The sequence below is a fragment of the Talpa europaea genome (genome assembly GCF_964194135.1).
Source record: "Talpa europaea genome assembly, chromosome: 1".
In the NCBI taxonomy this organism is placed as follows: Eukaryota; Metazoa; Chordata; class Mammalia; order Eulipotyphla; family Talpidae; genus Talpa; species Talpa europaea.
The window spans coordinates 6,826,489-6,838,875 of NC_140073.1; the positions used below are offsets into that span (position 1 = coordinate 6,826,489).

Genomic DNA, 12,387 nt, shown 5'->3' on the forward strand with positions numbered 1-12,387 from the left:
CTAGAGCGACTTCTTCGAGAACCTGCTGACCTCCGCGTGGTCCTGCTGAGGGGCAGGGGCTGACAGAAGGAGCCGGTGGGTTTGATGGCGTTAGGGCACCTCATCTTGGGGACCTGGAGTGGGGTTCGCATGGTCTTCTCCACCGGGCACATCCAGCTCTCAGAGCCAGTCTCCAACTTGGAGGGAAAGGGCAGACAGTGACAAGAAGACCCAGAAAGCTCCAAACAAACTGCCCTATGTCCGGGGCAAACACCACCATTGGCTTATCCCTCGGAGTGTTCCCAGGGTGCCCGGTGCTGTGCTGAGCACTTTACAAGTGCGTTTCATTTAGTTCTTACACCCAGGTTAGGTGAGGTTTGCTTTCTTTCCTCTTTACAGATGAGAGGCTGATGGGCAGAGGTTCAAGGCCACCCAGCCGACAAGGGGCCCCGGGCTCCCCACTCCGCACTGACAGCGGAGGCCGCCTTCACCGCTCGCCTCCACTTCCCCCAAGCGCGTGTCACCAGAGGCGAACAGTTCACCACACACCAGCTAATAACCTGAAATCCACTGGGAAACAAAATGTACATCTTCATGTCAGAGTTTTCTTTTTAAAACGACGTGCCGTGGAGTTACGTAAGACGGTGTGCCCACGCTGCCTTTCCAGAGAACATTCTCTTCCTCGGCAGGAGTGTCTGGATTCAGGTGAGACTGGGCCCCAGCAAGACCTGAACTCCTCTCTTGTGGCTACAGGCTACAGGGCGCTAGAGCTCTTCCCTCCCCAGCTTTTCCCGTCAGCCTGCTGTTTCTCTTGGGTAGCTTCGACTTTTCTATGAGCCGCCCCCAAAACGGCTATGGGGAGGTTTGCTTCTAAAAGTCGCAAGGACATCACTTGCCTGAGGCCACCTGTCCTGCCACAGTGCCATCTCCTGGCTGGGGAGAGTCCAGCACCAGGCCTCATCCTGAGGGGCCACTGGGAAATGGAGGTGTCACATTAGAAGCTGATCAGCCATCAGCAACGTGACAGCTGCGAGCTGGAATCCCCCCCCCCCCCCCCAAGACATTGATCAGGGCGCTGTCAGCGCAGACGCCTTCCAGACCCGATTGCCATGTAAGGCTCTTTGCGTTTCCTGGTCATGGAATCTTCCTGGACAGCCAGTGACAGCGCCTGGAAGGGAGGGTAAGTGTGAGGCTCTCCACACTCCCAGTGGAATCTCTTTCCCTGGTGATGTTTGCAAATATGAACCAGGTTTGTGCTGGAGCTGGATCAGATGACCTCCAGAGAATGCCCCAAACTGGTAAGAGGTGCCTCTAGTGACCCCTGACAGAAACTCCACCTGAGGCACAGTGCTCAGGCGCGAGGTGCCAGGCTTATGGATCTTTAAGGCTTAAGATGAATTAAAGAAAGGAAAGGTGAGAAGGGCAGAGCCTTTACTGACCCAGTTTGGCATGTCACGAGGGAGCCTGTGTGGCCCAGACGCTCCTCTGCACAGCGCGGCTCTGCATGAGGTCAGGGAGCAGCGATGTGTCAAACTGAGAGCAACGAGTCCAGCTTCTGTTCACCACGGGCCCATGGGGGGCTGCTGGCCCTCTATATGTTTATTAATTTTTAAAAATGCACTTTAGCCGGCCTAGTTTTACTTAATGCCTAATAAAGAAAAAAACTGTTTACATAGCACCCCTGGGCCTGACACTGAGCAGCTGAGGTTAGCAAGATCCTTCGCTTTTAGGGCAGACACAAGCCAGCAGCCTGGGAAGAAAACCATGCTTTCCGAAGCACGCCATCCAGGTGAAAGTGGCAGCCGCCCAACAGCACGTCAGATGAGACAGTGGGGTGAGGGGAGGTCAGAGCCCCAGGGAAGAACTGCACTGCACTTGGCTCCTGGCCTCTGTTGCATAACGTGTCCAGGAGGGAGAGTAAGTCACAAGTCACAGCCCGATTCATGTGCGTTCCTGCGGCCCAGATATCTATCTCCCTGTATAAACTCCCTGCCTGTTTAACATTCTCCCCGCAGCACATCAGAAGAGGCCAGAGAGAGTGGCCAGAGTCTGCCATTGGCTCCAGGGTGACGTCTTCTCCCTGCTCTGCTGCTGCCTGCAGGTCTCACTCCCATTCCTGGCTTAGGTGAGTGCTAAATTTTTCCATCAAAGGTCTTGTTACCAGCGCCTGTTTTCTCTCGTCTGCACTGGCTCGTGAGACACCTGCGGTCACTTGAACAGGTTTGGCTTTCCTGTCTGCAGATGAGGCTGCCCCACATGCAGCTCTGGTGGCCTCGCCCACAGCCCAAGTCGCGTCAGGAGGCAGGTTTAAGTCCCAGGAGGAAGCCAGGACCAGATGCAGACACCTAGTAGCTACTGAGCGCGTGCTGTGTGCCGGGGGCCAGGCAACAGCCCTGCCTACTTGAGCTCGTCTGATGTGATATTCTCTACTGGTTCAGAGAGGGAGCATCACCACCCCCATTTTACAGATGAGGAAACCGAGGCTCAGGCCAACGCCTTTATCTAGAAAAGTGGCAGCGGAGCCAGGATTTGAACTCACAACCCACGCCCATGCTGCCTCATGTCTGCGTCGCCCTGGGGCCGAGTGAGAGCAATTGCTCTGGGAAGCACCAGGGCACACAGGTCAAGTCTCAGAACTGTCAGGTCTCCTTGCCACAGGCAGGGTCCTACAGTCTGCACAGTAGTGAGTCCCAGTAGAAAGTTCATGAACTCTGAACTCCAGAGATACACAAGTGTGTGACTACGCAGCCAGCTGACCTTGGGCTTATCACTTCCTCTGCGCCCACTTCCTCAACTACCAAACAGGCCTAATGGCCCTAGTCTGGGGGCTGACATGAGTAAAGGCGACCGCGTCCCTTCTCTCCAAGGCCAGCACCTTGAAGGGCAGGTGGGACCAGGTTCTGTGGGAACCCCATAGCTCAACAACACCTGGGCGGGAGCTTCCTCCCTGCGCGCGGCGCAGCTCATCATTGCCGACCACCTCCCCATCCATTCCGGCCTGCCCACCTCATGGCCAGCCGTCGCAGGCCCAGCCCACTCTGCCCGCACAACCCCTCCAGGGAGCTCAACTCTTCCAACTAACTCGCTCTGACATATGATTTCCTCTGTGTTGTTATCCTGTCAGCTAAAATCACTGTGCAGAGTAGAAATGCAAAGTTTGTTATAGCACCACATGGAGCTAAAACCTACGATCACGGCTTGCAAAACCCTATAAAGCCATGACTATGGATTATACGAGGAGAGAAAATGAAAATAACTGCAAGGGCTGGGCACTGTGATTTTCCTTGTTTTTTCAATGTTCTTTAATATTCAGTCATCTTTCAGCTTACAAAGTGAACATTTTAGACACACCCTGAGGAGGAGGTTGTTGCCGCTTAAGCAGCATGCCCACACAGGGCTGCCTGCTGCCCCCATTCTGCCTGCTGTGTCTCTGAAGGGTTCAGCTCAGGGGGTGGGTTAGCTTTCCTGGCAGAGAGGATCACAGCGGGTCAGAAGGGGGAAATGCACTTAAACAAAGCTTTCCCTCCAGCCCGAGGCTGGCTGCTTTCCACTAAGCACGCGCAGCTGCCTCACCATGGCCTCCCCTGCAGCGCCCCCCTGTGGCACAGCCTATCTCCAGAGCCAAGAGCCAGAGAACAGGCTTCGAGCCGGCCACACATAAGAGCCACTTCTGAGGCTCAGAACTGAACAAAAGACAATGTCACAAAGAGTCAAGGAACATTTACTTGTCCTAAGAGAGGTGGATTCATCACCTGCGGCGGGACCCATGGTCTGGGTGGGCTGCATATCTAAGGTGAAGCAGGAAACACAGGCCGGTGTTGATCAGGAGCAGCTGGGGCCAAGGAAAGTGCCCCGTGACAGGCAGGGTGCCCTGCTCAGCTCTGCTTTTCAAAAAGGTATTCGAGATCCGGGGCACGCAGTCTCTGCTCTTTGTTTTTGTTTTTAGCAAAATCTCTCAGCAGTGCCATGACTTCGTTTTCAAATATCTCCGGGGCTGGCTTTGCTTCTGCAGAAGAACAGGCAGACAGGAACATGGCAGTCAGTCAGTGCTCAGGTCCGGGACCCCAACACCAGCAGCACTGGCCTTGGCCCAGAGCCACAGTGGGCACACACGGGCACAGCTGCTCCACTGTGCTTTGCAGACACTGCATATGTATACATATATATGTATATTTTAACAAAGTGTGGCAAAAAAAGATTACAATTCACTGAAGGCTCGATGCTTAGCATTTTTTAGCAACAAAGAATTTTTTAATTAAGGTCTATATACATTTTTAGACAGAATGCTGTCGTAGACTCAACACTGTATAAACAACGATTATATGCACTGGAAAGCCAAAAACACCATGTGACCTGCTTTATTGCAATAATTGCTTGATCATGGTGGTCTGGAGGCTGACCCAGGGCATCTCCAGTCTTCCTGTATGTGGACGAGCAGCCAGGGCAGGAGCTGGCCCCCCACAGCACCCTGCGTTGTAGACTCACACTGGAACAGCTGCTCCCACTTGTTTATGACTCGTCTATGGTTGCTCTGTGCTAAGAAGGCAGAGCCGAGCAGGCGACCGCACAGCCACCGGACTACAAGGACTCACTATCTGAGCGTGTACAGACGAGTGTGCCAACCCCGGGCCTGTCCAGTCTTGGCTGCACGACCTTGCTCTACATTTGGCATTTCGGCTGTGTCCTGAGATTATGTTTTCCCGTCTAGTCTACAAATTTCCTAAGGCAAGGGGCCTTAGTTGTAAGGAGAGAAGCTAATCATTCTTATAAACGTAAGTAAAAGGGAATTTGGGGAAAGGACATTAGAGGCACAAAAATGACCCAAACTGGGAGACCCAGATACACACAGCCAGGCACAGAGGCTCCCAGAGCAGAGAGCGCCAGGCCCTCGGGCGCGGGTGCACACTCCCCTACACCTTTCCTTCTGCCCAAGACACTCATCCAAGACCCAACTGACAAGCAAAGACTCCCACTGGGAAAGCTTAGGGCACGTGCTCTAGGATGACCCACCTACCACGCCTGATTAGAGCCTAGGGGAGGACGTTCCTCAAAACCATGTTTGGGTCCCCTCATTCAACCTAGGGCCTGGCATCTGTTTTTCTGTAACAACCAAAGCAAGATAGAGATTGGGAGCCATCCTGCACTCACCCTAACGAGAGCACCAGGTAAACTGTTAACAAATGAAGTTATTTAGGCAGAAGGAAAATTATACCAGACACAAAGAAAGGACAAGCTCTAGAAATGGCTAAAATGAAGATAAATATAAAATATACTTGGGCCTCCCCTGGTGGCGCAGCGGTTGAGTGCTGGGCTGCGAAGCTGCCCGCAGCCTCTGCAGTACCTGTTCGATCCCCGGCCGCCGGGGAGGGTCCCACATGGCAGGGTCTCTCCTGCCACCCGCTGCTCCCCTCAGCAGTGTATTTTGTCAGTCTTCCTGTTCTGTTCCCTGCTCTGGCTCTGGTGAATTCTCTCGCCCTCCCACGCTTCTGACTGTACCCAGTGCTTGTATAAATAAATAAATAAAATATACTTTGTACTTAATATCTAGACATTATGTCATGTATATATTTGTACATTATATGCTGCAACTTACATACTTACAAATATAAAACAAAATGTATCTTTGCCCTTGTTTTAAGTCACTATGAAGATAAAAAAATGGAAAATGTGGCTTACAACATAAGTAAAAGTAAAAAATATGATCATGATCACACAAACGGTGGGAGGAAGGACTGATAAATGGGGCACTGTTTAAAATTGCTAAATTTGTGGTAACTCATTACATAGCAATAGAAAACCAATATAGAGAGAATCAAAAGAAAGCTGGTATAGTGTCTACATTACTATCAGACACTTCAGAGCAAGGAAAATTATCTGCAATAAAGACAGACATTCTATAATGATAAAGGAGTCAATTCATTAATATACAACGTTAAATATGTCTTCCTATAACAGATCCAAAATACATGAAGCAAACACAGAGAACTGAAAGGAGTAACAGACAAACCCACAATTACAGTGGGAGATTTCAACAGTCCTCATTTAGTAACTGACAGAACAAAATCCAGAGAACATGCATCAGACTAAAGAAGACACTCATGGGAGGTCCCAGACAGTGCAAGAGAGCAAGTGAAGTAAAAGACATAAAGGGCAGACAGACTGAGAAAGAAGAAAATGCCCTCTGTTCAGATAGCACAACCACCTACCCAGAAAATCCCAAAGAATCTATAAAAGGGCTTCAGGAACTAAGTGAGTTTAACAAGGTCACGATATACAAAGTTAACACACAGAAATCAGTTGCATTTCTATAGCCAGTTTACCAATGATGGAAAATTGAAAAGGTTTTTAAAGGTCCATTTATAACAGCACCAAAGTATGGGAAATGCCCAGGCACAAATCTAGCGGGTGCCCAAAATATACTGAACACTGCAGAACACAGACTGCAGCAGGCAGTACCCAGCTAGTTCAGGACAGTGCCCAGGTAGTTCAGCTGCTGGTACCATGCCCCTGTGTGACCCTCCTTGAGTGTGGTAGACCCTAATGACTGGATTCTAACTAACAGAATATGGCAGAGAGGACAGAATGACGTTTCTGTGACAAGGTTACAAAAGACAGGGACTCCATCTTGCTTCTAAACTGTCTCTACTGCCTTCCTGGCTGGCATGCTTTAAGGAGCAAGCTGCAAGGGGGCAGAGGCCGTGACAAGGAATAGAAGGTGGCCTCCGGGCAACAGCCAGTAAGGAACTGAGGTACACAGGCGAAGAACCCAAGAGGAACTGAATTCTGCCCACACCGGTGAGCTTGGAGGCAGCTCCTCCCTCAGTGGAGCCTCCGCATGAGACCCTGGGCCCCTGACCTGACAGCCTGTTGCAATTTCAAGACAAACTGAAGCACAGAACTCACCTAAGCAAGGAGATGCTAAGTACACATGGGTTGCTATAAGTCAGTAACTAAGTTTTGGGATGATTTGTTATGCAGCAACAGATAATTCACTGATTAAAGAAATCAAAGGCCTAAATAAATGGACATATACCTATTTCATAGATTAGACAATTCTAAATTGCTACAAGAATCTTCCCAAATTGACCCATCATTTTACTACAGCCCCAATCAAAATCCAGTAGCTTTTTTTTGAGTAATTGAAAAGCTGATTCTAAAACTAAGAAATTCCTAGAATAAAACAAGGAAAAGTGTTCTATCTTGGGGTCAGGTAGAATTCTTAGACACAGTATAAAAACACAATCCACTAACAAAAGCTGATACATTGTATTTCACTAAAATTAAAACAAAAAAAACAACTGCTCTCTGATGGACAATGTTTAGATAAGCCATAGATAGGGGGCCTCCCTGGTGGCGCAAGGGGTTAAGAGGCAACCTATGAAACCGTCTGCAGCCACTGCATCATGACTTCGATCCCCGGTCCCCTGCCAGCCAGGGAGCAACCCACATGGCGCAGGAGACCTCTCCTGACTCACCCGCTGCTCCCCTCAGCAATGTACTTTGGTCAAGCTGCCTGTTCTATTCCCTACTCTGTCTCTGGTGGATCCTCTCACCCCCCACGCCTTCTGGCCTGTACTCCAGCTCATGTATGCATAAATGAATAAATCTTAAAAAAAAAAAAAAAAAGGCCATAGGGAGAAAGTATTTGCAAGATATCTATCTGATGAAAGACTTGAATTAAAAACACTTAAAACTCAGCAAGAAAACAAACAACTGAATTTGAAAAATAGTGAAGGGAAAATGTGAAGAGACACATCACCAAATAAGCACTTGAAAAGATCTTCAATATTATCAGGATCAAGTCCATGCCAATTAAAACTACTATGATACATCTCTGCATATTTCTTAGAATGGCTAAAAGTAAAACCGAGGGATACCCTGGCAATACCAAATGCTGTCGAAGATGTGGAACACCCACCCCTCCCTTCACGCCCAGGTCCTGCCAATCGCTGGGCTTCTGCGCCAACAGCCGAGCCTTTCTGGAGGGCCGCTTCTACCTTGAGAAAGAAAGCATCAGTCTGTCTCGTTTAAGAAGTTTTTGTTTGGGGTTTGGTTTCTTGCTTTCTTTTTTTAATTCTAACCAAAGCTAATTCTAACTATACACAATTGGAATTTATTCTTCACAGTGCCGGAGGGCAACTGCCTCAGGACTCCTGCGGGACAGGCTCTGAGGGCTGACGGCTCCCACTCTACTCCCAGTCTGGTTAGTGACGTCCCATACAATTCCACTAAAACCCCTTCTCTGCTGAAGTTAGACAGAATAGGTTTTTATCGCTTGCAAACAAAGATCCTGAACCTAAACAAATTTTATATACTTGGAAGAATTCAAAGTGTGTAGGCTGAGTGTCTGTTGTGTGAAGAAAAGAAAAAAAAATTGGCCAGGATATAATTCCAGACTCAGAGCAGCACCGTCACCCCCGCTTTCAGATGCTGGTGCTGATCGCACCCGTACCTGTGGCCCAGTGGTAGATGTCCCAGTCATTACTGGGTTCGTTGATCAGGCGATCGTAGAGGTTTAGCTGCTTCTCTGTCATACGGTGCAAATGTTCTTTGGCAAAGAGGCTAAAAACGAGAACGAGAAAGACGTTAAAAAGGGGGTCATTTCTGCTCAAAGCCCAGTAACGCCAAGATCCCCAAGACCCACCTCAGCAGAATGCAGTTTTCCAGCATCCCCCTCTTTCTGCTCTCATAGAGCAGGCGGGCTCTCTTGGTTTCTATGGATTCATCGGTTCGCTCCTGCCATGGAGGCAAAGGGATTTCAATCATGTCTTTTTGGGAATCTGCTGGGCTGTCACCTCTGTAGCAGCGTCTGAATGATGTCACGCTGAGGGAAGGTGACACGAGACGGTGACTTGACAGGGCAAGCATCTGAAACAAATGGGGCACAAGCACCTTCATGAGAACAACTGTCATCACTGTCACTCACTCAATGCCTGCTGGGGCTCAGGGCATCCGAGCTCATGTGGTCCCTAAGACGTGACGCTGACGCTATCCCCACTTCACAGCTGAGGAAACCGAGGCTCACAGACATGAAATAACTTATCAAGGTCCCCCAAATAGCAATTCCAGTTAGGACTGGAACCCAGCCCTCACTGCGAGCATAACCAGTGCCTTCCCAGAGATTCTCCAGCAGAAATATTTCCCACTTCCTTGCATTCCCTTAAAATTCCTCCAGTATGGTATGTATGCTATCACTACGTCTATGTTAAAATCGAACCTGAGCATGGAGGGGGCATGCTCCTTAATCCCTGAAAGCTCCCATTCCAAGAGCAAAAACTATCAAGATGTGATGAGAAGGTGGTGATGTCAGCATGATGGCTGACTAGGAAGCCTCACACACCCCTCTCGTAGAGACACAATACACAGACCAGTTTCCTTTACAAGGATCCAGAAACCTGTTTAGAGGCTCCTGAACTGCAGGAGCGGACAACAACTGCACCAGAGCAGGAAGGGAAATTCATGGCATCATTCACTGTAGTCCCTTCCTCTTCCCCATGATGGTGTGATGAGAGGAAACTCCCCGCTCCTGGCTTTTCAGGGGGCTGTCTAAAGGACTCGTTTTTTGCCTTGCCTACATTTAAGTGCTGACAGGCAGAGGCACCAGGGTGGGGGCTGCTGAGGACAAGGGACACTCACCCACTGTGGTCCCTAATCCTCACTTTGCACAGAACAAGCAGGAGAAAACCTCCAACTTCTGACTTTTCCCTGGAGGAAAGAGTTGTAATGTGTGTCCAACATTCTAGCTTTTTCGGGAGCTACCTGTGAGACTGGTTTCTGCCTCGCCTATCAAAGCACCAACAGGAGCCAACAGTTAAAGATAACTGGGGGCTTATGAGAACAGAGAGCTGGGAATGTCATTGCTGCTTCCGAGGACCCCATGGTACAACAGACAGAGGCCAATATAGCTTGGCAGCCTGTCCTCTGGAGTGGGTTGGGCAGAAGACGTGCGGAACATGCATCCAAAGTTCCTGATTTTCAGGGAGCTTCCCAAATAACTGTTTCTGTCTCTGCCAACTTGCAGCACTGATAGGACCTGGCATCCCTAGACATCTGTAGAAACGTGGTGGCTGCGGAGAACAAGAGCTCCAAGAACCTGCAGTACTACAGACAGACACGAGAGGGGGCAAAAGATCATGCGCTCCTGAAAAAGGAAACAAACAAACCCCCTCCGAATGAGAATTTACACCTTCAAATGCAGAGAAAACATATCCACAGAAAAGGTTTGAGAGGAACCCAGCATCTCTGGATGGGATGACTGGCGAAGATCTCTCCCTGTACGGGTCCAGCCCAAAAAGTGTGGGTCCCAACACAAAGTTTCAAAGGGCAGCAAGAAACAGGACGCATGATCTGTTCAAAAGAACAAAATAAAATCCTAGAAACCAACCAACCGAAAGAAACGGAGGTTGAAGAATTGCCTGTCAAAGAATTCAAAATAATGGTCATCATGTGCACAATGAGTTCAGTGAAACAAAGACTGTTAACAAAGAAAATATAAGAACTGAACAGAAGTTTTACAACTGAGGAATAACTGAATTGAAAAATTCACTGGCAGATTTGATCAAGCAGAACAATCGATGAACTCAAAGACAGGTTACGTGGAATGACCCAAGCAGAGGAAAAAAGAATGAGCGTGAAGAATGGCGAAGGGACTTCTGGGACACCATCCAAGGGACCAATAAACACACTATGGGAGTCCCACTAGGAAAAATGAGAAAGGAGCACAAGCTTACTTGAAGAAAGAAAGGTCAAAAATTTCCCAAATCTAGGGAAAGACATGGACATGCAGATTCAAGAAGCCCAAACGATGCTAGACAGCAATGACGAAGCACAAAGTTCACCGATAAAGGTAAATCCTGCAATATTGTACAGTGGCGTAAAAGACAAAAATATTTTAAAATCTACCAAAATATGCTAGTGGACTTACAAAAATGTGAAATGGTGACACATCAGTAACATAAAGTAGGAAATAAAGGAACAGTTTTGCATGAGATTAAATTGTTAAATTATACTGTTATCAGCATAACTTGTTTTATGAACACTGCATCCTAACCACAAAGTTGTACACATTAGAGAAAGGAATCGAAGCAAGTATCTATCAAAAAAAAAAAAAAATCAATGACACAAAGGATGTCAGCAAGCGAGGAAAACAAACACAGGAGCTACAAGACAGAAAAAACCAAACGGTCACAGAAGTCCTTCCACAGATTGAACTCCCCACGTCAAAAATATAGAGTGGCTGCGTAAGTAAAACAAGATCCAACTATATACAGTACGTAAGAGACACACTTTAGGTGTAAAGATACACACAGGCTGAAAGTGAAAGGATGGAAAAACATCCTGTGCCAGTGATAACCAGAACATACCAATGTCCCTAGTTATGTCAGACAAGAGATCTTCAGTCAAAAACTGTCACAAGAGCATTATATGACAGTTTGATTCACCAAGGAAGCTATAACAATTACATATGCAACCAACACCAACGAGAACACTCAAATGTATGAACCAGAAAACACTGGCAGAGGTAAATGGAAAAATAGATACCAACACAATGTTAATAATTTAATACCTGAGGACTTGAACATGACAGAGCAAATGGAACATACAGAGAACATCCTGCCCAAGCCCCCTTCAGGACAGTTCATGAATAGGTCACCAAACAAGTTAGCAAATTTAAGACAGAAATCATCCCAGGTCTCCTTTCTGAACACAATGAACTGAACCCAGAAATCAATAGATGGAAAACTGGAAAATTCACAAATACTTGAAAAATCAAATGACATGCTTGCTCCTGAACAATGGCTGCTTTAAAGGGGCCAAAGAAGAAATCAAAAAGGAAATTAGAAAAATATCTCGAGACAAATGAAAACATACAACATACAAAAACCACGAGCTGCAGCACCAGCAGCCGAGAGACGTTCCGCAGCGTGGAAAGTCTGCATTAATGAGAACCACCTCACGATCCGGCATGAAACCACCCCAGGGCAGCAGGAGACACGAAGGGGCGCCCAGAGGCGGTCGGGCGACCTTCACCTGGAAAATCGGTAAAATCCGAGCCGGGCTTCCCACGAAGAGGACTCGGCCCGCGCATCCCCACAGACGCGCGGCGGGCTCGGGCGGCGGCGCAACGACCCGCGTCTCCTCCTAAGTGGCGGGGTGACCTCTCCAGGGCCGCCCTCGCCGGGCGCCGCCAGGCAGCTGGACGCGCCCCGCGGTCTCCATGACAGCGGAGGACGCCGAGACCCAGCCCTCGCCGCGGCCAGCCCAGAGCCCTCACGCCGCGCGATGTGCTCACCCGCGCCAGAGCCGGGGCCACGGCCGCCGCCGCCATCTTCCCCACCCGCGCCGGAAGCCCGCTCCGGCCTCTTCCGGGAACTCCCGGACGCCAGGCCCGAGGACGCGGGCGCTGCA

At 48.9% G+C, this 12,387-nt stretch overlaps 1 protein-coding gene across 1 annotated transcript; it reads right to left on the bottom strand.

Annotated features, from left to right (window-relative positions):
- Nucleotides 1-3,739: 3,739 nt before the first annotated feature.
- Nucleotides 3,740-12,307, bottom strand: SDHAF2 (succinate dehydrogenase complex assembly factor 2; the record flags this gene model as incomplete). Its single annotated transcript, XM_084229620.1, has 4 exons — nt 3,740-3,985; nt 8,432-8,541; nt 8,624-8,847; nt 12,272-12,307. 4 exons carry the CDS (start codon nt 12,305-12,307, stop codon nt 3,855-3,857), a joined length of 501 nt encoding a protein of 166 aa, XP_084085746.1. The 3' UTR covers nt 3,740-3,854.
- Nucleotides 12,308-12,387: the final 80 nt, after the last annotated feature.